Source organism: Eulemur rufifrons, chromosome 8, assembly GCF_041146395.1.
Source record: "Eulemur rufifrons isolate Redbay chromosome 8, OSU_ERuf_1, whole genome shotgun sequence".
NCBI lineage: Eukaryota > Metazoa > Chordata > Mammalia > Primates > Lemuridae > Eulemur > Eulemur rufifrons.
The window spans coordinates 20852429-20875856 of record NC_090990.1 but is presented as its reverse complement, the minus strand read 5'-3'; the positions used below and the strand labels follow the sequence as shown (position 1 = coordinate 20875856).

Sequence of the window (23428 nt, the reverse complement as noted above, 5' to 3'; positions counted from 1 at the left end):
AGCCCTGGCGCGGGCACGTACTGACGGCGTGAAGGTCCGTGCTCTCCAGGAAGCCCCTCCTGGGTGTGGCAGAAGGAAGCCCCTCCTGGGAGTGGCAGAGGGCGCAGGGCTCTCTGAGGCAGGCTGGGGCCCTTCCCCCGCACCCCCTCGCAGCGGCCCCGCCCCAGCTGTGACGGCCGTGCCCCTGTCTGTCTAGGGGGCAGGAAGGAAGTGAGGAGGGCAGCTGGCAGCTTCCCCTTTTCTGATCTGCTCTGGGCCCCAGGCTCCTTCCCCCTCAGTGCCTCAGAGGAGGGGACAGTGGCACCATGGCCCCCCACGCGGCCACCATCCGCCAGACCTGCTGCTGCTTCAACGTCCGCATCGCCACCACTGCCCTGGCCATCTACCATGTGGTGAGTGTGCAGGCGGGCCCGGGGCTGCGTGCGTGTGTGTGCGTGTGTGTGTGTGTCTGTGTGCGCGGTGGCCCCTGATCTGCTGAGCCCCTCGGACGGGAGGACTGCTGCTTACCACCTCTCTGTGGGACCCTTGACAAATCCCTTTCCTGCTCTGGGCCTCAGTTTCCCCCTCTGTCAAATGGGGGGGTGGCTGTGCAGCTGCCCCAGAGCAAGCAGCGGGGAGCAGGAGTCCTCCTTCCGAGCTCATGGAACCAACATTCGCTCTGAGGCTCAGTTTCTGCCTCTGTAAAATGGGACGAAGTCGCAGCCGTGAGGTTATCTGTGTGCAGACGCCACAGCAGATGCGAAAGTGCTGGGAGTGGGGACGTCGTGGGCTGGGACTGTTGCCGGGATGTGAGGATGGCCACAGACACAGCCACGGTTCTCCCCATGGGCCTGGACGGGGCTGGGGCCTCTCCAGGGGACGAGAAGCGGAACCTCCCCTTTGTGCTTCCAGAGGGGAGGCAGGAGCCCAGCCGTTGCGAACCCCCGCCTTCTCCCCACCAGGGAAAACCTGAGAGCTGTGCTAGGGAGTAGGGCCACTTGCCTGGCCTGACTCAAGGCAATGGCCCCCGCAGTTTCTCTCTGGGAGCTGGAGTGCACAGCCCAGGAGGGAAGCCGTTGTCTCCCAGTAACTCACAGTGTGGCTCTGGGCAGCTCACAGCCCCCGGGGCCAAGCCTGCCCCTGTCTGGGGAGGCTGAAGGTCAAGGTCCCTGTTCTGTCCTGTCTAGACTCACCGCTACTGCCCAGCTCCTGGCCACACCCAGCTCCTCCAGACCCAGGCGACTTCCTCCTAGGGTGACTCAGGGCCTGTGGTTAACAGTTCTCCTGTGAGGCAGGAAGGGCTTCCTCAATGCGAGTCTATCTCCACACGCTGCAGTGGGCTGCTGCAAACTGTTCAGACCTGGCTGCAGCTGCTTCCTGTCGCAGGCAGGGTGGGCAGGGCTGTGGTAAGAGCACAGCCTTTGGAGGGGCGGTGCCGCCCAGCGGTTAGCACACAGCCCCTGGATCCAGACTGCTGCATGCAAATCCTGGCTTCCCTGCTTCCTAGCTGTGCAGCCTTGGACAACTTACTTAACCTCTCTGAGCCCTGGTTTCCTCATCCAAAAAATCAGGGATGAGAATAATAATACCTCTCTGATAGGGTTTTTGTGAGGAGCAGGGTGTTAACATCCACAAAGCACACAAGTCGGTGCCTGTGTGTCAGGTGAGTGCTTTATTGTTAGTTGTGCGTCAGACACGGCACCTGCTGTCGGCACACTTGGAGTCCAGCTGCCCGATCCCAGGACTCTGGTTCTGGGAGAAGCTCAGAGGTTGCCCTGCCCGGCTCCCGCCAGAGCTGAGAGAGGCCAATGACCCCTTGGCTGTCCCCGCACCGTCTTTAGGGCCCTCAAGCTCTGAGACTGTGCCACCGTCTTGGAAGGACAGAGCGGTACCCAGAGGCATCCCCGGGTCCTTACCCCAGCTCTGCCACTAGCTGGCTGTGTGGCCTTGGACAAGACTCTCTCTGGGCCTCAGTTTCCCCTTTATAAAGTCAGGGGTAAGGGGATGTGGACTGGCTCAGAGCTCTCAAACTCTGATGCCTCCAAGGGTCCAGGCAGGTCCTGTAAGTGACTGCCTGGGGGCAGAGGGGCCAGCAGTGACCTGGTGCCGTGCAGGCTGTCTGGCCCGGAGGCTGCCCTGCAAACCTGGACCCTGTGGCTCTTGAGCTGCCTCTTGCTCGTGCCTCCTGAGGTCCTTACCTGTAAGTGGTTATGTGACAACCAGCCCCTGCCCACAGAGCTGGAGAGTCTGCGGGCCCAAGTGATCAGGGAAGACTTCTCGTAGGTGGTGCCATTGGCCGGAGGTGCAGTTTGGTTGTGGGCAGTATGGAAGGGGAAGAGAAACAGATGAGTACAGGGGTGTGTGTGTGTGGCTTGTACAGGGACACTATGGAGACCAACCTGGAAGTTGGGGAGGAGAAGGTGATAAGGGCTTTGAGCGACAAGCTAAGAATTTGGACCTTCCCTATAGCACACTATCGATGTTTTGGACTGGATAATTCCTTGTCATGGGGGACTGAACTGTGCATTGTAGGACATTTAGCAGCATCCCTGGCCTCTCCCTGCTAGATGCCGTAGCGCTGCCTCCCCTGCCCTGCCAGGGGTGCTAACCAAAGATGTCTCCAGCTGGGGGCGCAATTGCTCCCAACGGAGAACCGCTCCTATGATGTGAGTCGCGGGGCACCATGGGGCGTCGTAGATCAGGTGTGAGAAGAGCAGAACAGCCTGGAAGCCGTGTGCCTGGCCCAGGCGGCTGTCTCTGGGCTGTGGTCCTCAGCCGACTCCGAGGGGGTGGGGGTTATCTTCCTGCCCCCTTGGAGAGGGTCCTCTGTCCTTCCCAGAAAGGGCAGGGTCTGGGGGCTTTCCTGTCGCCTGTCGGTCGGGTAGCAGGTGTGCTGACAGGATCTCGAACATCTGGATGGAAAAAGAGAAGCTGTGGTCCAGATGTGCCAATAGGCCATGCTGGCTGTCATCTGGAGCTAGCCATGGGTGACGACTGTGTACAGCGTGAGCTATTTGTGGACTTGGCCCCTCTGGGGAGGGCTAAATCGGGACTCTTGCCGTCCTGAGACAGCATCACGCTTTACCAAATCACACTCCACTTTGGGGGTGTTATTTTGGGAGGGCCCCTTCGTGCCCAGTGCGGGGAGCTGGGTCCTCAGCTTCTGGCTGGGGGGCCTTCCTCTCTGCGTTCGTCTAGCGGATTCTCTGGTCACTCAAACCTGCACACACATAAGGATGCCAGAGAACTTTCTTCACTTTCTTGGGTCCTGGCTTGTTGTCAGCCTACAGTCAATGGCAGGCGGTGGGGACCGCCAGAAGACACTTTCGCCCAGAAATATCTCCCTCCCTGACCTCTACTCCCCAAGCTGCCTGGAATTCCACCATGAGAAACACATCGTCTGGATAAAAAACTTACACCTGCTATGAGTTCAACAGTGCAGAACCAGGATACGTTGAAACCAGGCAGGGAGGAACTGGGGCCGACGCTAATAGTGGTTGTTTCTGGGCTGCAGGACTGCAAAAGCTCTAGTTTTTCTCTACTTGTCTGTGTATTCCGTGTCTGGCACAATGAGCATGTCCTCAGCACAGTATTAGATTTACAGGAAAATTGTGGACACGGTTTAGGGAGTTCCTGTGTACTCGGTGCCTGGCCCCCCTGTTGGCAGCACCTTAGGCTGGGATGGCACCTTTGCCACAGCCGGTGAGTGCACGTGACCCGCTGTTACTCACTGATGCCCGAGCTTCGTCCGTGTGTCCTGAGCTGTCTCCTGCTCTCCGTTTTCTGCTCCAGGAAGCCTCCGAACACCACCTTCCCGGTCGTCTTTGCGCCTCCTTGGGTTCCTCTCGGCTGGGACAGTTTCTGAGATTTTCCTTGGTATCAGTGACCTTGACGGTTCTGAGGAGTGCTAGTGAGGCAATTTGTCGAATATTCCTCAGCTGGGATTTTGGGTGGTTTTCTCATGATTAGACTGGGAGAGTGTGCTTTTGGGAGGAAGGCCACAGAGGTGAAGGGCCATTCTCAGCACATCGGATCAGGGGACCGTACTGGCCACATGACTTGTCACTGCTGCCGAGGACCTTGGGCACGGCGGGGGTGTCTCCCTTGGAAGGTTACTATCCACCCCCTGCCCTGGTGCTCTTTGGAAGGAAGTCACCATGCGCAGCCCAAACGCAACAAGTGGGCAGTTGCTGCACCTCCTTGAGGACAGAGTAGCAACATAAACTATTTGGAACGCCTCATAGATTTGTCTGTTTTCCCCATTTATTATATACATACATGTTTTATTTGTTTATATCAGCAGAGACTCATGGATCTTTATTGTATACTTTGGGTTACAATCGCTGCTACTTTGTTTTGTTGCTCAAGAGTACTACTTTTAAACTGGAGGAAAAAAATGAAGCAGCCTCTATTATTCAAGGAAAGAGTCTCTGTTGCCCTGACCTGAATGCAGACAAGTTCTCTAACATGACTTTACGTGCCCAGCCCCAGGCCAGGGTGCAGTCGAGGGGCTCCCGTCTGCCAAGGAGCAACAGGGACGGTGACAATGGATAACATGGCTGGCTGTTATGGGGGCACAGAGGAGTGGCCTCAGCCCTGCCCTGGGGAGAAGGTTGGGAGGCAGGAAAGGTTCTTGGAGGAGGCCTGAGTCCCAGGGGTGAGCAGGACTCAGCCTGGGCATGTTGGGAGCTCGGGCCAGGCGGTGGGAGCAGCATGAGGGAAGGCTGGGAGGTGGGACGGACTCTGTGGTGCTTTTGGAGATGCTAGAGGCGGGGGACACTGGGTGAAAGGGACAGCCATGAGGTGTGAACGGGCAGGAGGGAGGAGGGGTCCCCAGGGGTGAGACTCGCCTGGGTCCCTTGCTTCTTTCAGGCTATGTAGCTAAAAGGATGGATCTCTGCTTGGCCCGTCCACTCACTTTGCAGATGAGAAAACGGGGTCCAGCAGGGCCCCAGACTTGCTCCAGGCCTCTGCTGCCCACACAGGGGCAGGGAATGAGCCGCAGAGTGGACAGGTGAATTCCTCACCTGGCCCACCGCTGGGATGTTGTCTGTCTGGGAGGCCCTCACTTCACCCAGCATTTCATGACCCATTTTCTCTACATGGTCCACCTCATGGGACGCTTCCTCCTCCAGGAAGCCTTCCTGATTTGTCCTCTTCGGAACTCCTGGGGCTCCTTTCTCTGTTGCATTTCGGGGACAGTGATTTGTGATTGAGAAGAACACAGGCCCATCTCCATTACCCGCTGGCAATGTGGCCTTGAGCAAGCAGGTGCCTTTGCTGTCTGGGCCTCAGTTTCCTCATCTGTTCAGTGGAGCCAGTGGTCCGTGTAGAGGTGTTGAGCTGATGTGGCCCTGGGGGTGTGGGGGGCTGGCCAGCGAGTGCCGGGGTGGGATGAGGCAGCAGACCACAGGGGCCCCTCCCCTCTGGAAGACTCATCTGTTAGGGCCTAAAAATAGACCCCAACTGCCGGGGGTGGGGGGGACCCCCTGGTGCGAATCTGTTAGAACCTGCCACCTTCATGCCTGATGACCCCGGGCTGGACGCAGAGCCCTTGTTCTCTGCCACCGCAGCGCTGCACCCTGCCTGCCTGGAGGGGTGGGGGGGGAGGAGGCAGGGCAGGAGTCTTGGCCCCCCCCCAGGGTCTTGGGGGGGCCCAGTCAGACCTGAGTTGTTCCCTTCCTCTCTGGGTGTGAGCCCCATCCTCTGGCTTGTAAACGGTCCCACGGCCCATCGAGGGGGTGGCTGGGGGGCAGGGCCTGGCCTGGGCCGAGGCTTCTCCACCACCACCCTGGCCCGAGCCCCCAGGAAGTGAGGCTTTTATTTTGAGCTTAGAGCAGCAGCCTGGAACCAGGACTTCGAGCTGAGCTCACTGTGAGGCCTGCGCTGGTCTCCTGGGGGACCCCACCCTGCCTGCAAAAGGGCACAGACCCCCTCATGAGGCGGGAGGCGGAGCCAGGGGCTGCACAGCTGCGCTCTGCTCAGAGGCTGCCCAGGGCAAGGCGCCCCTCCTCCAGCCTCAGTTTCCTCCCCAGTCAAATGAGGAAAAAAACCCCATTTGTGAGCACCTGCCAAAGGGCAGCTGCCACCGGGGCTTCCATTTTACAGAAGAGGAAACTGAGGCTCAGGGAGGCCCAGCGACTTCGCAGCCTGTGGGGGACAGAGAAGAAGAGCCCGGGGGTCCTGGTGGCCGTGAGGCGGGGGAGCAGGGCTTCCTGGCAGCGACGGGCTGGGGTCAGCTGTGAAGCCCAGAGCCTTGTTCTTAGAAACACAGTGCCCCCGTGGGAAGACTCGATTTCAGTTCCACCTGCGAAACGGGGGAAGAGCGGCGATGACAGCAGAACCCGTCTCAGGCCAAGACGAGGATGACAGGAGATCGTGTACAGGTGGCCCTTGGTCTCTGCAGGGTCTGTGTCCTCAGATCGCGGGGCGGGATATGTGGATGCAGGCCCCGCAGATAGGGAGGGCTGACTGTACGTAAGTGTTCAGAGGAGGACCTGGCGCGTAATTAATGCATAGGAATAATTCTTAATAATACTTAGGATTGTGGGTTTTTGCTCTGCAGATAAGCAGGGAAGTGATGGTTCTGGGAATAGTTTGGGGCGTGGAGGGTGCTTCCCCAGATAGTCAGAAAGTGGAGGATGTCGGGGCCCTGGCCGAGCCTGGATGCCAGCTCTGAGCCCCCAGACGGCGGCACGCGGAGGCAGAGTTGACAGACTACTCTCCAGCCAGGATATCTCTGCTGCTGGGGGTCACGGGGCAGGAATTTCACCCTCAGCGCCTTGCTCCTCCGGGCAGAGCCCTGCTTCCCTGTCTTCTCTCCTGGGGGCCGGGCTGGAAGGGCAGCGGCTGGGCCTTGCTGGGGTGGGGGTGCATGGGGGGTGGGCAGGGGGAGCTCTGAGGATGCCCTGGCTGGAGCCGGCTGCTGGGGCTCCAGTCATTGCACTTCCTGTGCTGCAGGTGACATCACAAAAAGCGCACCTGAACCGCTGTGCTTCCTGGGCCTGGGCAGGAGCTGTCCCTTCCCCTGGAGTGCTCTCCCCGCTCCTCTGTCCCCAAGTCCCCACCCCTGTAAAACCAGGGGTCCTGTGTGCTTTCTGGGGCCTACTGTGTGCTTGGCATGTGGGTGGCCCCACATCACAGCCCACTGAGAGAAGGAGCGTCTTGCAGTTTCCTGAGTGCGTCTCACGCGCACTTGCCTCCGCTCATGCCGTTCCCTCCGCCTGGAGCACCCTTCCCTCTGCCCTGCGGCTGAATCTTGAGGACCCACGGCTCTGAGAAGCCTGCCTTGAGCCACCACCGTTGGACCCTGAGCTCCTGGAGCTTCCCCGGAGCCCTGTGTGCCGGGTCCCTGTGTGCCGGGTCCCTGTGTGCCGGGTCCCTATGTGTCGTGTCCTCTGTCCTGGACGTTCATCCAGGGCTTGGCTGGACCTGATTCATCTTCATGATCCCACCGGGCCTGGCATCTAGTGGGTGCCAGCCAGTCTCTATTTGATCTTGTTTTTGTGGACCTTTTATTGATGGATGAATAATTGCCCTATAGGAACGTGTGGGCACCGTAAGCAAACGTCCGGATGAACCTGTACACAGTGAACACAGCCGTGTAACCTCCACCCAGACTGCGGAATCGGACAGGGCCACACCCGGAGGCCCCTGGAGCCCCCCCCCGTCACCCCCTCCCCCACTGACTTCCACCCGCGCGTGTGGGTCCACGCATGCCTGTAGCTCTAGGACCACACAGGTGAAACTCTGCAGCACGTGTCCTGTGGTGTGTGGCAGCTGTTCTCAGCACCATGTTTGTGAGCTTTGCGCGTGTGGTTGCGGGCAGCGAGCTCAGTTTTCCCACTGCCGTAGAGCATGTCATCGTGTGGGTCCGGCACGGTGTATTCACCTGTTTCCCTGCGGGAGGACGTCTGGGCTGTCTCCAGCTGGGGGCTATCACAGACAGCGTGGCCGCGAGCCCTGGGCCCGAGTCTGGTGTCCACACCCAAGTGCCTCTGCGGCTCCGTCTGTCTCGGTTGCCATCTCTGGCGGTAGACGCACATCACCTCGCTTGGTTCTCACAGCTGCGCCTCGAGGGGGCTGGGTTCTTCTCTCTCTTCTGCTGAAGAGGAAACCAAGGCACAGAGAAGTAAAGTGGCCAGGCCAGGGTCTCGCAGGGTTGGGCGGCTGTAGTGGGCTCTCCCCCAGGTCCATGAGCGCCAGGGCCCCGGCGGGAGGGGGGGGGGAAGGGGACAGTTCATCATGCAGAAGTGCAGGGAGGGAGGGGGGCAGGCGCAGAGAGTAGAGAGAGAAGCCAGGCTCTGGGAGGCAGAGGCAGGGGCCTGCGGGGGGGGGGGGGGGGACTGAGTGTGTGGCCCTGGGATGGGGGCACCCCGGTGGTATCTGGGCTGGCTGGGGAGGTGGCTGGGGAGATAGTGCTCTGGGAGGTCTGGCCCCCAGCAGCCGCCCCCTGATAAGCAGGGACTGGAAGCACAGGGTGGGGGAGGGGAGCTTCCTCTGGCCGCTGACGCATCTGAGTCCCTCTGCCATCCTCCTTCCAGACCACCCTGGGACCCCAGGGGAAACAGGGGGGCAGGTGAGGTTGAGGGGCTGAGCTTCAGGGACCGGGTGGAAACAGCAGTAACAGTGGCCTGCGTGTGGTCCGTGTGCAGCGGCCCCGAGAGGGCGGGGGGGTGTGGCACTTGAGACTCACTTTGCAAACCGCGTTATCTGATGGGGAAGGGCTGAGGCCAGGCCCGGGCAGCCCTGAGCTGGCATGTTGTTAGGAGAAGCGACTTGTGGCTTACGGATGGACGGGAAGGCGTCCATGCACTGTCCGGCACAGAGCAGGGTGCTCACTGCGGGCTGGGTCCTTCCCTGTGACTTTCACCCCCTGAAACTCACAGAGAGTGGGTCTCTCCCTGCCTGCTTCTGGGATGGGGTGTCCTGAGCCTCAAGGATGGGGACAGTGGGGCCACTCCCCTGCAGAGGGATCTGGTCTTAGAACCCTCGAATCGGGAGATCTGGTGTCACCATCCTTCAGGATGTCCCCGCTGTCTTCACCCCATCTATGTCATCAGTGTCAGCAGTGGCATCTCTGCTGCAGGGCCGTGGCAGCAAATCCCCACCTCCCAGCGTGCCCGCTGGCGCTACCTCCACCACCGGCACCCCTGCCGCATCCACTGTCACCGGCACCCGTGAGCCTCACTGTCACCACCTCGCCAACTCCAGCAACGTCGTGACAGCCACGCCCACCCGGCGTGGTCCTGCTGCAGTCCCTCCTGAGCAGCAACCCCCTCATGACAGGCCACCTTGGCAGCCCCGGCATCGCCGCTGTGATCGCCGGCCATGCCAACATTTCCCCCACCGCCCCACCTTCCCCAGCCTCCCTCCTCCTGCGACCCCAGCCCCCTTCTCTTAGCTCAAGCTGTCGGGTGCTCCTCAGAGACACCAGGAAAGGAAGCAGAAGCTCCCCTGCCTCTCTGGCCACTGCGCCCACTGCCCAGTGCCGGGGCGAAACTGTGTTTGTTACCAAGAAAGCAGGGCCGGGTGGGGACGGGAGTGGGGCGGCGGAGGGAGGTGGGACCGGTTGGCTGAGCCGGCCTGGACTCGGGGACAGAGCTGGTCTGACTCCGCAGCAGTCTTGCTGTGTGACTGTGGGCCGGTCACGGTCTCTCTCTGGGCCTCGCTTCCCTACTGGTAATGCCCCTCTCTGGGGGAAGAGACATCAGCTCTCCCTCCGCATTCCCCTGGAGGGACACCCAGCAAGACGCCTGCACTGCCAGGCCTCCCTGCACGCTGCCCCCTCCTCTTGGGGTGCTTTTGTCTCTGCTCTGTTGTCCTTTGGAGCCGGAGCCTCGCTCAGCGCTTTCCTGTTGTGACGCCCCCTCCCCGAGTCTTTGCGGTGCTCTCTCCCTCATCGAGGACCCAGAGCCTCCACGTGTCCTCTGTTGTGGCTGTCCACCCGTGGGGTCTCGGCGGAGACTGATGTCTGCAGGCCGGGGTCAGTGCCTTGTCTGGACAGAGGCCGGAGGCGGGAGGCGCTCAGGGAGCATTTGCTGGGTGGGAATGAACGCCACGTGGAGCACGCCCCGCCATGGGCCTGGCTGCCACACAGCACGCCCTTTGGCCCCCGCAGCCCTGAGAGGCAGGTCCAGCGGTTGCCCCTTTCCTCAGATGAGGAGCCGAGGCCCAGAGAGGCTAGTGGCTTGCTCTGGGGAACAGAGCCCGGTGGGGCCCTGAGTCAGACCGCAGCACCCCTGCCCTTACTTCACGGCCTCAGCAGCGCAGCATTAAGAATGGACGGTGAAAAGACGCTGTCACGGCGGGGCAGGGGGGCGAGCGGATCTGCCTGCCTGGGCATCGTGTGCCTGTCATGGCCCAGCCGGGCTCTCAGAGCGCAGGGAGAGGACAGCGTTGTGTCCAGGTGGAAACCAGGGGGCACGAGGGGGAGGTCAGGGCTGGGGGCCTGGAAATCTAGACTCTCAGAGTTTCCCGGCCTCTCCCAGCGTGCGCGGTAGGTAAGCCAGGTGCTTCCCGGGGATTTCCAGCAATTCTCGGTTAGGGACTTGGGTGGGGCAGTGAGGGCCTTCTGGGGACAGGGGGCAGGCCCTGGGGCGGCTGGGTGACATCCTAATCCCATAGTGTGCAGGGGTTCCACTCCCCTGACCCTCCTGTGTTCAGCCCCCTCCATGGCCCCAAGCGCAAATGGGGGTGACTCTCCTCACTGACCAGAGCGGGAAACCGAGGCCAGGGAGAAGCCAGGACCTGGCCAGGGCCACGCAGCAGTGAGGCAGTGGAGGAGGCCTGAGTGCTGGGTGTCCGGGCTTGGCTGCTGGGGCGGGGGGTGGACGGCTGGAGAGATCAGGAGCCAAGCCCCAGAGCAGCCAGCCCAGCCCTGAGGGATCCTGGGCCCCAGGAGCCGAGGCAGCAGGGCTCACTGCCCAGCTGGGCCATGTGACACAGGACATGTGCGTTCTCCCCTCTCAACCTCATTTCCCCAACTGTGAAACGGGGAGATGTTGCCTCTCTCGCAGGGTTTTGGGAGATTGCCATGCAAGCTTGTGTGTACAGGTCTGAGCACACAGCAGGTGCCCAATAAATGTGAGTTCCTCTCCATTCCATGTCCTAGGGAGCCACTCGGGCTCTGGGAGCTGAGCCTCCTCCCTTTCTCCTGGGTCAGGTCCTGGCATCTTCTGGTATCTTCCGTGGACGGCTGGGGCCCCACAGAGGGTCCAGTCAGGCTCTGAGGTTGCCTCACTCCGTGACATTGGGCTGGTCCCTGCCCTCTATGAGCCTCAGGGCTGTCATCTGGCAAATGGGGACAAAACCATGTCTCCTCTCCCTGCTGAAGGGTTGTTGAGAAGGTGCGATGGGGCAGGACGAGCCTGGTTTTTAAGCACAGGTGGTTTTTGCAAAAGTAGCAATACTCTGGTTCCTGCTGCTGCTTGGTGCTCCCGCTGAGGGGAGGGAGAGGAGGCCGTGGAGGGGAGAGCAAATGGGGTGCCTCTGACCCCACCGTGGCACCCACGTGGGTGCGGGGAAGCAGGCGGGCCTCAGACGGGGCCAGGAGGCTGGGAGATGCTGGGCAGGTGGTGGAGGGACTTGGCCAGGATTTGAATCCTGGACCTACAGACGACCAGCTGGGAGGCCTTGGGCAAGGCACTGGACCTCTCTGAGCCTCACTTTCTTCATCTGTGAAATGGGGTGAAGGTATTAAAAACAGCCCCTTTGCCGGGTTGTGGGAAGGATCACCTGGCACGGAGCTGGGCTGTGCCAGTGCCCCTGGCTTCCCCTTCCTGGGGTCCCCAGCCATTCGGAAGGGGTGGCTGGAGGGGGCAGTTGGGATGCTAATGGCAGGATTGTGCATGGGGCAGGGCGGTGAGAAAGGCTTAGGCCCAGGATCAGGGAGCTGGGGCTGGGGGAGCCGTGGGTTAGCAGGGGTCTCCAAAGTGGGGTAATGTCCAAGGTGACCTCAGGGTCTCAGGATGACAATGTTAGAATTTCTAAATTTTTCGATTTTATCCTTTACTAATTTCCGGACCTTTTGGGGGAGTGTTTTAAGATGTTCCTGATAAACTAGGACAGTAGCACATGCATATAATTTAGAAATAAAGAAATATAGAGGAGTGTGTTCAAAAGGTTTTAGTGACACTGGTGCATGGTCAAAATATCTGAGCCCTCTGGGGTTCAGGCTGGCAGGGCTCTGAGGTGTTTTGGGGCACGGGGAATGGGAAGGCACCAGGACAGCACTGGGAGACGTGGACTCCAGTTCCCATCTGTCCTCAACTTGCTGTGTGTCCTTGGGCAAGCCACCTGACCTCTCTGAACTTATAAAACAAGAAGAGGGAATTTATAAAACAAGTGGATGGAGGCCCCTTCTAGCAACTGGAGGTTGGGATTGCCTGATTCTGAGCTTCATTCCAAATCTCAGACAGTTCTGAATTCTCGGGATTTTAAAAGTCTTCTTGTGCCACACCGGGTAGATGTTCACATGCCCTTTCTAAGCGCAGCTGTGACTCATTGGGATCTGCTCACAAAACCCCAGGGACGGGGAGCTCACCACTTCACAGGGCACCCCATTCTGTCTTAGACTGAGCTGTCACCTGCCTCCCCTTTCTCTTTCCCTCATCAGAGGCGAAACCCTGAGGCTCTGGCCTTCAGGGGCTGAGGAAGCAGCTCTTCTCTGGCAGGGCTGTTTCCTGTGTTTGCAGGCTCAGCCCCCACCACACCTGCCTTCCCCTCAGCTGCTCTGAGCCTTCCTGGTGAGACAAAGCCTTTCTGGTTCACTCTGCGCTAGGGAGAGGGGCAGCTAGAGCAGGCTGCTCACATGCTCCCTGGAAGCTCTCCCCAGCCCAAAGCAGATTCTGTTTGCTAAGCGCCCCTGCCAGGCCCGAGCTTGGTGCTTTGCAAATACAACACAGCTTAGTCCTCACTAAATCCAGAGACTGCCATTTTCTTTCTTTCTGTTTTTTTTTTTTTTGAGACAGAGTCTCACTCTGTTGCCCGGGCTAGAGTGAGTGCCATGGTGTCAGCTTAGCTCACAGCAACCTCAAACTCCTGGGCTCAAGCGATCCTTCTGCCTCAGCCTCCCGAGTAGCTGGGACTACAGGCATGCGCCACCATGCCCGGCTAATTTTTTCTATATATATATTTTAGTTGGCCAGATAACTTCTTTCTATTTTTAGTAGAGACGGGGTCTCGCTCTTGCTCAGGCTGGTCTCGAACTCCTGACCTCGAGCGATCCACCTACCTCGGCCTCCCAGAGTGCTAGGATTACAGGCGTGAGCCACCGCGCCTGGCCCAGCGACTGCCATTTTCCAGACGAGAAAACTCAGAGAGGCGAACTGACTTGTGAAGGCCACACAGTGACCTGGATTCAAATCCATCCCCATCTGACTCCAGGGCCCAGTTCCTCATCCGTCTTCCGACTGTTTCCACCCCTCCCCCCCGAACATGATGCAACATGGCAGGAAGACAAGTTGAGACCTGTGTCTAAACTTAAAAAAACCCACAGAGTCAGCAAGGGGGAAACAGATGGTTGGGTGTCTGGTTGTCCGTCAGCTGAGCATGAGTTACCAGTGCAGGGCTGCCTAGAAAGCAGTGTAAGCTGAGGCCGTATTAATAGAGTTAGGGCACCCAGTACAAGGGAGGGGACGGTCTTGTTCTCAGTGTGGGCAGATGGTGCTTGGGGAATTGTGTATGTATGTTGGGGGAGGGCTGGGGGGCCTGCTGCAAGGAAAGAACACAGAGAAGGTTGTGAGGTCCCACAGCAGGAAGCATTTAAGTAGAGGCGGTGACACAGGACTCCTGCACTGGATGGTGGGGGCGCATGGACAAGGTGACCTCCGAGTTCCTTTCGAATTGCAGTTTGGTGGCTGGACTTTAATTGTTGCTGGGGCCACCCTGACACTCAGGCCTGTCAGATGCCCCTTCTCCATTATAATTAGCAAGGGTCCCCTGAGGGTGTCAGGTTCGTCCGTTCATTCATTCATTCAACAAATACAAGAACTAGAGCAGCTGAACAAGAGAGACACAGGCTTTCCCTGCCTGGAGCCTGCAGTCCAGTGGGGACAACGGTAATAATAATATTAACAGCTTGCATAGAGAGAGTGCTTACTATCTGCCAGCATCTGGCCCCACCACGGCCCTGTGAGGCAGATGTCATTGTCCCCATTTTGAAGACGGGGCAATCGAGGGGCTGTTAGGACGGGGTCGACGGGCACTGCGGAATTCAGGGCTCAGATGCCGTCCAGGGCTCTCCCAGCCTGTGCTGATGATTCTGAGAACCTGAGGCTCTGCGACGCTCAGGTGCCGTGACTAAGACCTCGCGATGCCCAGAGCCTGTCGTTATAAAAGGGGGTGCAGAGGAGGAGCCCTCAGCTCTCGCCCCTTCCTCAAGCCTGACCGTCCATAGGAACAGGTGCCACTTACTGAGAACCGGGCGTGGCTCTGCGTGCTCTCCTGGGACAGTCTCGTTGACCCCTCACAGAGCCTCCAAAGGGAGCTACTAGCACCATCCCCATTTTGCAGACGGGGAAACCAAAGCACGCAGGCGTCAAGTGTTGTGCCCAAGGTCACACGACTGGGATGAGGGGTACCCAGGCTTATGCGCTGAGCGTCTGTCTGTAAAGGCCACTCTCCAATCCAGGGCGCCCTCCTGACCCGGCATCCCAGCTGCTCTAGGACCCCCACCCCGTGGCCCCCGGCTGCACACCATGGGGTGGGAGGGGGCTGGGGGACGAGCTGCGCAGGCCCAGTGACAGACACTGTCTTCTGTCCCCAGATCATGAGCGTCTTGTTGTTCATCGAGCACTCGGTGGAGGTGGCCCACGGCAAGCCTTCTTGCAAGTTCTCCAAGATGGGCTACCTCAGGATGGGTAGGTCCAGGGGGCGCCGATGGGGTTGTGGGGGGAGGGGGAGGGCGGGGAGGGCCCTGGCCAGGGGTAGCCGGGCTGGGGTTGGTGCCTCCTGCTTCCCCGCTGGTCGACCTCGGGCAAGTCCCTTGCTTGGAGCCTCAGATGTTCCACCTGCAAGTGGGAACGTCCCACCTGGCCCTGCCACATCTCCAGGGCAGATGGGGTAGCGCTTTGGACACCCAGCTGGCTTGTAAAGGTGACAGTCCCAGTGTTCCGCTTAAGCCCATCACACTGACGTCAAATGGAAACCCCTCACCGTGAGATCCAGCCACTGGTGACCTCTGTCCGCATCTCCCTGCGGCGTGGACTTCCCATTACACACCTCGCTCGGCCACACTGCCCACACCACGCCCGTCCCTGTCCCGGGCCCTGCCTGGAACACCCTCTCCCACGGCTGGTGGCCGACTCCTCGGGGACGCCTTCCCTGACCTCACCCTGGCTACGGCAGACCCCAGCATGGCGCCCTGTCACGTCATCCCGTGTTACCTGAAATGTGCGGTTCGCTGTCTCTGTGTCCCCTCCAGACTGAGGGCTGCGCGAGGGCAGGGCCTGGGCTTTCTTGTTCACGTTCATGTCCCCACTGCTGGGGTTCCCAAAGTGTGGTCCTTGGAGCCCGGCTGGGGGTCCCTGGGGCACTTCTGGGCCCCTCACGGCTCCCCCTTGCCTTTCAGCCGACCTGGTCTCCAGCTTCCTGCTCATCATCATGCTCTTCGTCATCAGCCTGAGCCTGCTGCTCGGCGTGGTCAAGGTGGGGCCTGGCTCAGGGAGCAGGGAGGGGTCCCTTCGCACATGCGCGGGTGGGCAGCGCGGGGAGGGTGGGAGGCCCCATCCGCATGGCAGACACCGTCACGCTTACCTTGTGGAGAGAGAGCCTCGTTTCCCCGGGACTCCCTGGGCTGGTGGTCTCAGTTCCCTGTTAAAATACGGCCACCACGGGTCCACGTGTGGGGCCATGCTGATCGCTGGCACTTTGGCGAGGACTAGCTGGTGACCCACATTGTTTCAAACTGCAGGTGGAGGCAGGGGGTTGTGACAGAGAGAAGAGACAGTGTTGTTCCGAGGTGTGGGGAGAGGGGAGCAAGCACGGGGTCCTGAATCAGTGAGGAGGGCCCGAGCCAATCAGAGCACAGACACCCAGCTCGGCCCCGCGGCAGTGGGGACCCAGGGGACCCGCGCCTGGGGAGCTCCTGGTCTGGTTGGGGAAGGCCGACCCTCAGCGAGACAGGGACAGTCCAGTGTGACAATTGAGGGGCTCCTAGGCCTGAGGCCAAGCTGGCGGGAGAGTCGAGACAGGCTGTGGCCCAACCTCCCGCCAAAGAGGAACCTGCCTGTCCCTGAGCCCCAGAGAGCAGGAAGCCAGGGCCTCCCCGCACAGCCCCGGGAGCAGGATCCAGAAAGAGAGTCCTCCGTGTGCGGACACTTGCGTCCTGGCACTTGCAGGCCCAGCAGGGTGGGACAGTGAGTTGGTGCGGGTTTGGAATGCCTCCACCTGCCTGAAATGCCCCCCTCGGCTCCCCTCGCTGGCACACCCGCTCTGGGAACCCGCGTGCAGTTACTTTGTGCAGGCTGGTTCCAGGTGCGTGTGTGGACACCCAAAGGGGCCAGCCAGGAAAACGGAGCGGGTCGCCCCTCGACTCTGCGACCAGCCTGGGTTGTTCCTCCCGAGTGATTTTAGACAAGCACGCGAGGCATCCAAACCACCGCTTCTGTGATTTTGCCTCCTGCAACACCAAGGCTTTCCTCACGAGGGGCCTGGGTCTTACTCTCCCCCTGTCCCCAGAGTGTCACTCAGAGGAGGGCCTGAGGATCTGCGTGGGGCGCCCTGGGCTGAGCCGGCAGAGAGCGGGAAGGGGACGTGTGGGGACACCTGGCCGGGTGGGGGAGCACTGGCTGCGTGCGGAGGACGCCCTGGCAGTGCTGGGCCTGCCTTTCAGAACCGGGAGAAGTACCTGCTGCCCTTCCTGTCCCTGCAAATCATGGACTTCCTCCTGTGCCTGCTCACCCTGCTGGGCTCCTACATCGAGCTGCCCGCCTACCTCAAGCTGGCCTCCCGGAGCCGCCCTGTGAGTGCCCAGCCCTGTCCCTGCCCTGGCCTGGGAGACGGGAGGGACTCAGGCTGATGGGGGTGGGAGCTCAGCAAGTCCCTGAGCCCCTCCAAATCGTCCCAAGCTTTTACTCTGCGAAATGCATCTGTAATCACATCTGGTCAGCACATCTCGGGAGGGTTAAGGGAGGGAAATGTGTGCAGAGGGCTCAGCACGTGGTGAGCACCCAGCGAGTGCCGGCCCTGTGGCACGGACACACGGGAGAGGGCGCTCCCTGTCGGTCCCCAGCCCCAGTTTGCTCCCGCCTTTGGAGCCAAGCTGAAGGCAGGAAGAGAAAGATGGTTACAGCCAGTGACAAGCACCCCCGTGTGTGAGGCTGCTGCCAATCAAGGATGTGGTCCCCCAAAATTGCTTTTCACACGTCCCCTGAGTACTGTTCTTGAAGAGACCGAGGTGCTGTATTGTGGAGGCGCCTTGGCCCGGGAGTCAGGAGACCCTGGTTCCAGTCCCGGCCTGGCCACCAGCCCTTGCTGTGAACACCCGGCATCCGCTTCCCTCTGTGCACGGGCACCACAGAGGCACTGAGGTCTCCAGCCGAGACAGCCTCTCAAGCGAGGGCCTACTTCGTGCCCCACGGGAACTGGGCCTTTGATTGTTGGTCTTTACTCTTCCTCCTCACCTTGGTCCTCTGAAGGGCCCCTCCAAGGTCCCCCTGATGACCCTGCAGCTGCTGGACTTCTGCCTGAGCATCCTGACCCTCTGCAGCTCCTACATGGAAGTGCCCACCTATCTCAACTTCAAGTCCATGAACCACATGGTGAGTCTGGGGCCGGGGGCCACACCCCGGTGGGGCCCGTGGGCTGGGGGTGGGGGCGCCCCCCCGACAGGGGTCTGGAAGGCAGCGGCCATGTCTGCTGCCGTTGGTTTGCCCACCTATCAGATGGGGCTGATGTAGCACCTGCTTCCTGAGGCTGTCGTGGCCACTGACCGAGGTCATCGGTGTGCCACGCTGTGCACCCGTGTGCGTGCAGAGTGGGCTTGTTTTCCTGGGCGTGTGGCGCTGTTAGAGTCCCTCACAGCCGGTGGTGCTGACGTGGCCCCTGCATCTGTTGCAGAATTACCTCCCCAGCCAGGACAACATGACGCATAACCAGTTCATCAAGATGATGATCATCTTTTCCATCGCCTTCATCACTGTCCTTGTCCTGAAGGTGAGTGGCTGCCACCCAGGAGCGGCCGAGGCCAGGCTGTGGCCCAGGCCCACCCACCCCAGACAGTTAGAAAGCAGAGATGTGTGTCCTTCACTGCCCCCTGCCCTGCCATTAGCGCCTTTCTCCAGCCTGCCCCTGCCAGCTCCTCTGACTTGACTTGGGATCCTTGGGGACAGCCCGTTAGAGGGTGTTGATCTTCCAAGACCACCTGCGTTCCGGTGTCGGGGCCTGACGAGTAACCCAGAGGGAAGCTGCTCTGTCTGGAATCAGTTTCAGACTGACCTGGGTTTGGATCCCAGCTGCACCCTTGCCAGCCACGTGGTTGGTCTTCAGCAGGTCACTTCTCTCTGGGCCTTGGGTCTCACCTGTATCAGGGGTATAATGAGTCTTGCATTACCCATGTTACCGTGTCATGTGATTCAGGCACCAAAATATAGTTGGGATCTGCGGTCATATTAATGGAGGTTTGATAATGAGAAGGGGGGAGGGGAGTGGTCTTTGTCTCTGGGGTGGTCAGGCCCAGAGGATAGGGTCCGGCTTCTGGTCCCAGATCTGAGAGACGGTGACACATTGGAGTGTGTTTGTGGTGGTACAGCCAGCAGAGTGAACTTCCTGCCACTGTAGGAAGTCAAGGCACTAGCAGCCGCTGGGAGCTGCCCCCTGGAGCGAGTTGTGGCTCCTGCTGGCACCTGTCCCAGGCCTGATGGGGCGGTGGGAAGGCAGCCGGCGAGCACAGTCTGACCTGGGCCTCTTTCCAGGTCTACATGTTCAAGTGCGTGTGGAGATGCTACAAGTTCATGAAGTACACGAACTCGGCCGAGGACAGGAGCAACTCCAAGGTGCTGCAGAAGGTGAGCTCGACCCGGGGTCAGATCCCAGCTCTGCCACTCACTCCCTGTGCCATGCGGGTCAGGTCCGTTCCCTCTCCAGGCCTCAGTTTCTCCACTTGTAAGATGAGGGTCGGACCAGAAGAAATATGATCTCCCTTTCAGCTCTGACATTCTAGATTCCATTCATTCACTCAGTATCTACTGCCTCTCACTCTCTGTTAATCTCACATCCAGTCCTGGGGATATGAGATTAGGGGAGTGTACAGTCCAAACTGAACCCAGACACAGACATACGATTGCAACTTGGAGTGAAGCACAGGGACAGGGAGCACAGAGGAAGTACCTGGCCTCATCTGGGGGACCAGGGAGGGCTTCCTGGAGGAGGTGACACTTGGCATAATCTTGGAGAGTCAATGGATCTGAGATAGCTGGGAAGGGGGAGGAGGCTCTCCAGGCAGAGAGGGTGCGCTTAGAAGCAGCTGACTGGAGAAGTGATGGGAAAAATGCAACTGGTTTAAATTATTGGTGGTTCACTTTCTTCATCTGTAAAGTGGAACTGTATTAAGCAGGAGAGTTTTGGTTGCAAGTGGCAGAAACCCAACTCAATCTGACTTAAATAACAAAAGAAATTTACTAGCTCACAGAACTTCAAAGTCCAGCGTAGGTCTGCCTCAGGCCTGGTAGAGTCCTGGTATCAGGATGTGATCTCATTCTCCTATCTCTTCACTCTGCTTTCCTCAGTGCCGGCTTTGTTTTCAGACAGCCCTTCCCTCCTGGTGGCAAAAGGGCTGCCAACCCCCACAGGCTGACATTGCACCTTCTCAGTAACCCCAACAGGAAAAGAAAGGCGTAGGATTATGTCTCATTGGACCAGCTTGGGTCACACACTTATCCCTAAACCAATGACTATAGCCAGGGGGATGGAATTCTACTTTGGGTGGCCAAGCCCCATTACATGTCCACCCCCTGGATCTGAGGGACGGGACCAGTTCTTCTGAAGGCACATGAACTGAGCATGTTGTCACAAGGAGAATGGCCCACTGTTGTCAAAGCAAGGGGACCTCGAGGTGCTGAATGGGCAAAGGCAAGCATGTCCACTGCAGGAACAGATCCCGCACCTGTCTCAGGCAGGTGACATGTCCACTGCAGGAACAGATCCCGCACCTGTCTCAGGCAGGCGATGTCTAGCACATAGCAAGTACCCGAGACATGCTGGTCATCATCATCATCATCATCATTTTGCCAGACGTAGGGGTTTAGGTCCCTTGACCCCAGGTTGGCATTGTGGGTCTTCTTGACGATACTCAGCCCTCATCTCTGTCTCTCTCAGGTGGTCCTGCCGTCCTACGAGGAAGCTCTATCTCTGCCATCCAAGGCTCCAGAGGGGGGCCCAGCGCCGCCCCCATACTCAGAGGTGTGACCCTCGCCAGGCCCCAGCCCTAGTGCTGGGAGGGGCGGAGCTGCTTCGTAATCCGCTTCTTTGCTTTGGTGGCCCCTGTGGCCTGGGTGGACCCCCCGGCTGACTTCAGGACGATCTGCTGTGTCTCCCTCGCTGGCCTGCTCCCCCTGCAGGGCCTGTGAGAGGCTCACAACTGGGTCAGCCCTTCAGGGCTGAATCACTTCTCGGGTCTCTCAAAAATTCAGTCCACAGATGCTTGGACTGCTTCGATCAGCTCAAACACTTGTTTAGAGGATTGGTCATTCTAAATTCAGTGAGTTTCTTAAACAACTATCAACTTGATCAGTTCCACCGAGCAACTGACAAGTCAAACACTCACTTGTCAGTTCAGTAAAATAATTTGGTCCATTGCATTGGTTTGTAAGAGTTCATGCAGCGATTTTGTCCTCATCAATGAGCCAGCCCTTAAATATATAAGCACATACATATTTATAATCAATTCTCTTCAAATAGCTTGCTTAAGCAATTATCAATTAGCCAACCATAAGTCATTTAGAATAGCAATACATAGCACAGTGATAAAATTCAATTAAACAATCAAGTTAGCTCCCAAATCATTTAATTCAAATTAGCCCCACAACTGGCTGCCCTCTCTGGTCAATTTGGCACCTCTGAGTGGCTAATTGTCAACGCAAATCGACGTTCGGTTAAACGGTTGTCAAACTGTCATTGCACAATCAGCTGCAGGAAGTGACAGTAGTTTCGATCATGAAACTGTCCCTTCAAACACACAACTGTCTGGCTGCGGAGTCGTCAAAATGCAGTCAAATGCTTGCTGATCAGTCCCTCTGTGGTCACATAGCCCTGGGTGCTGCGAGGTCACCTCCGTCCCGTCACCTTACTGACCAGCTGTCAGCGCATTCCGCAGGCCGGGCCACCGACTGCCATCCAGTCAGTCGTGGGCGAGTCAGGTCTGCACAAAGCTGTGGCCAAGCAGCAGTTCAGCCTGCAGTCAGGCACATCCGTTTGTGGCACTAGACCCAGAGGTTACTTCAGTCAAAACAGGCAACCCCCTGTGGGCGCAGACCCTGCGACTGGGGCCGTGGTGGTGGTGGAGGACACGAGGGTTGGGCCCCAGCACCCCCTATTGCCTGCTTCCCTGTGGCCGGGCTTCCTGAGGGAGCTGACCCAGAAGCGGGGACAGGGCCGTGGAGGCAGGTGTCTGGGGTCCGTGGGGGGCACAGAGGGAGAGGCTGTGCAGGAGACTGCGCTGACACCCCTTTGTGTAATTGCTTTGTGTTTCAATAAAGCAGCAACAAGCTTCTCTCTGGCAGTTGTGTTTCCTGAGATGCGGAGTAGGAGGAGGGCCGGGGACCTGCCTTTTGTACCCGTCACCCCCAGCATGGACACACACACACACACACCTGTTGGTTCTGTCCAGAAGCTCCCACGGGCCGTGCCCAGCTCGGCCCGTGAGTGTGACTCAGATCATGAGTTACAGCCCATGACTAAGTGCCCCAATGTCTCCCAAGTCAGGTGTGAGCTACACCCACTTGGAGAGTCCCCACTGAGAGCTGGGCCCTGCCCTGGGCACCAGGGATGACCTCATGGGTCCAACGTGCCTCCAATTACCTGCAGTCTTGGGGAGGGGACAGATCCATAAACAGTTGTAGTGGCCCATGGCCAACACCACAGTAGGGAAAGTCTGAAGGACCTCAGACTTGGCCTGGGGCCCAGAGAAGCCTTCTTGAAGGAGGTGTCACCAAGCTGAGTCTGAAGTAGGAGGCAGCAGTAAGCAAAGTGGTGGGAAGGAGGTTCTAGGCCTCAGTAGCAGATTGGGCAAGGGCGGCGGGGGGAGGAGCTGCGGGAAGTGGCTCAGCGTGGCTGCAGGTGGCGGGTGGGGCAGAGGAAGCTGCCAGGTGCTGGGCCTGGATCAGGAAGAGCCGTTGCACGCAGCAGGGCTCTTTGCCTGCAAGCTCACCCTGGCTAACCTCAGTGAGGAAGGGCATTTATGGGAAGGACATGGTTGCAAGTAACAGAAACCTTTAGTGAACCAAGTTTATCATAAAATAAAAGGTGGTCATGATATTACTTGGCTCTCACATAAATAAAACATCCAGGGATTTTTGGCTTCAGGCATGGCTGGATCCAGGACTCAAACGCTTTAATAACTCTCTTTCTCTTTCTCCATCTCTTACTTTTTCTGCCCTGGGGTTGCTGAGCTGCTGACACCTGCCTGAGGGAAGTCAGTGGAGAGAGCGAGGGCAGTTTGGGTCGGGATCTGCCACCAGTTCCAAAGGAGACCTCATGGAGCCTTGAAGGTCATGCCAACGAGTGTGGACTAATCCTGGGACAAGTGTCTCTGGAGAGTTTGGGGAAAAGGAATTACAAGGTCAGGTTTGGGTTTTAGGAGGGAAGAGACCGAATTCAGGGACCTGTAAGAAGGCTGGTGAAGTCATCCCGTGGGGAAGCAGGGAAGGAGATGGGTTTGAGAGGTGCTGTCGGATTTTCTTGGGGATGGCAGATTTCTCCAAGGATTTTATCTTCTCTTTGTTAGACCCCCAGGCAATTGACAAGTGTGACTCTAACAGAGATGGAAAGTGAGCTCCCATTCACATGAGGGAATTGTGGCCCAGAGACATCAAGTTACCTTCCTGAAGCCACACAGCACTCAGAGATTAGACCAAGCGCCTTTTCCCCCCACTCCAAGTGGAGGCTGCTGAGAGGCTGGTGCCCCAGGCTATGTGAGCTCCTTGTGAAGACCCATGTGAAGAGGGCCCCTGAGAAGTCCCCACCGAGTGTGGATTGGGAACAGAGGTCATGGGAGGAAGGGGATTAGCCTTGTCCCCAGCCTTGCATCCTACCAAGAGGGGACCAGAGGAGCATGGCTGTGTGTCCCAAGGGCCAGAAGACCCTGAACTTGCTGATGTGACTACCCTGTCTGTTCCCTTGCCCCACCCCCGCCCCCTTCCCTGGCCCAGAGTGCAGGAACACGCTGAGATGTATAGTGGGATTGTGCCCTGTGGCCCGGCAGCTGGGAGGGGGCTGGCCCGAGGAACAGGAA

General features: G+C 58.9%; 1 protein-coding gene across 1 annotated transcript; it reads left to right on the top strand.

The window, feature by feature from the left end:
• The first annotated feature begins 268 nt into the window (after positions 1 to 268).
• On the top strand, positions 269 to 20645 carry LAPTM5 (lysosomal protein transmembrane 5). Its single transcript, XM_069477569.1, has 8 exons — positions 269 to 392; positions 14747 to 14840; positions 15551 to 15627; positions 16814 to 16942; positions 17619 to 17741; positions 18040 to 18135; positions 18894 to 18986; positions 20296 to 20645. The coding sequence occupies exons 1-8, from the start codon at positions 306 to 308 to the stop codon at positions 20383 to 20385; spliced, it is 789 nt and encodes a 262-aa protein (XP_069333670.1). The 5' UTR covers positions 269 to 305; the 3' UTR covers positions 20386 to 20645.
• The last annotated feature ends 2783 nt before the right edge of the window (positions 20646 to 23428 follow it).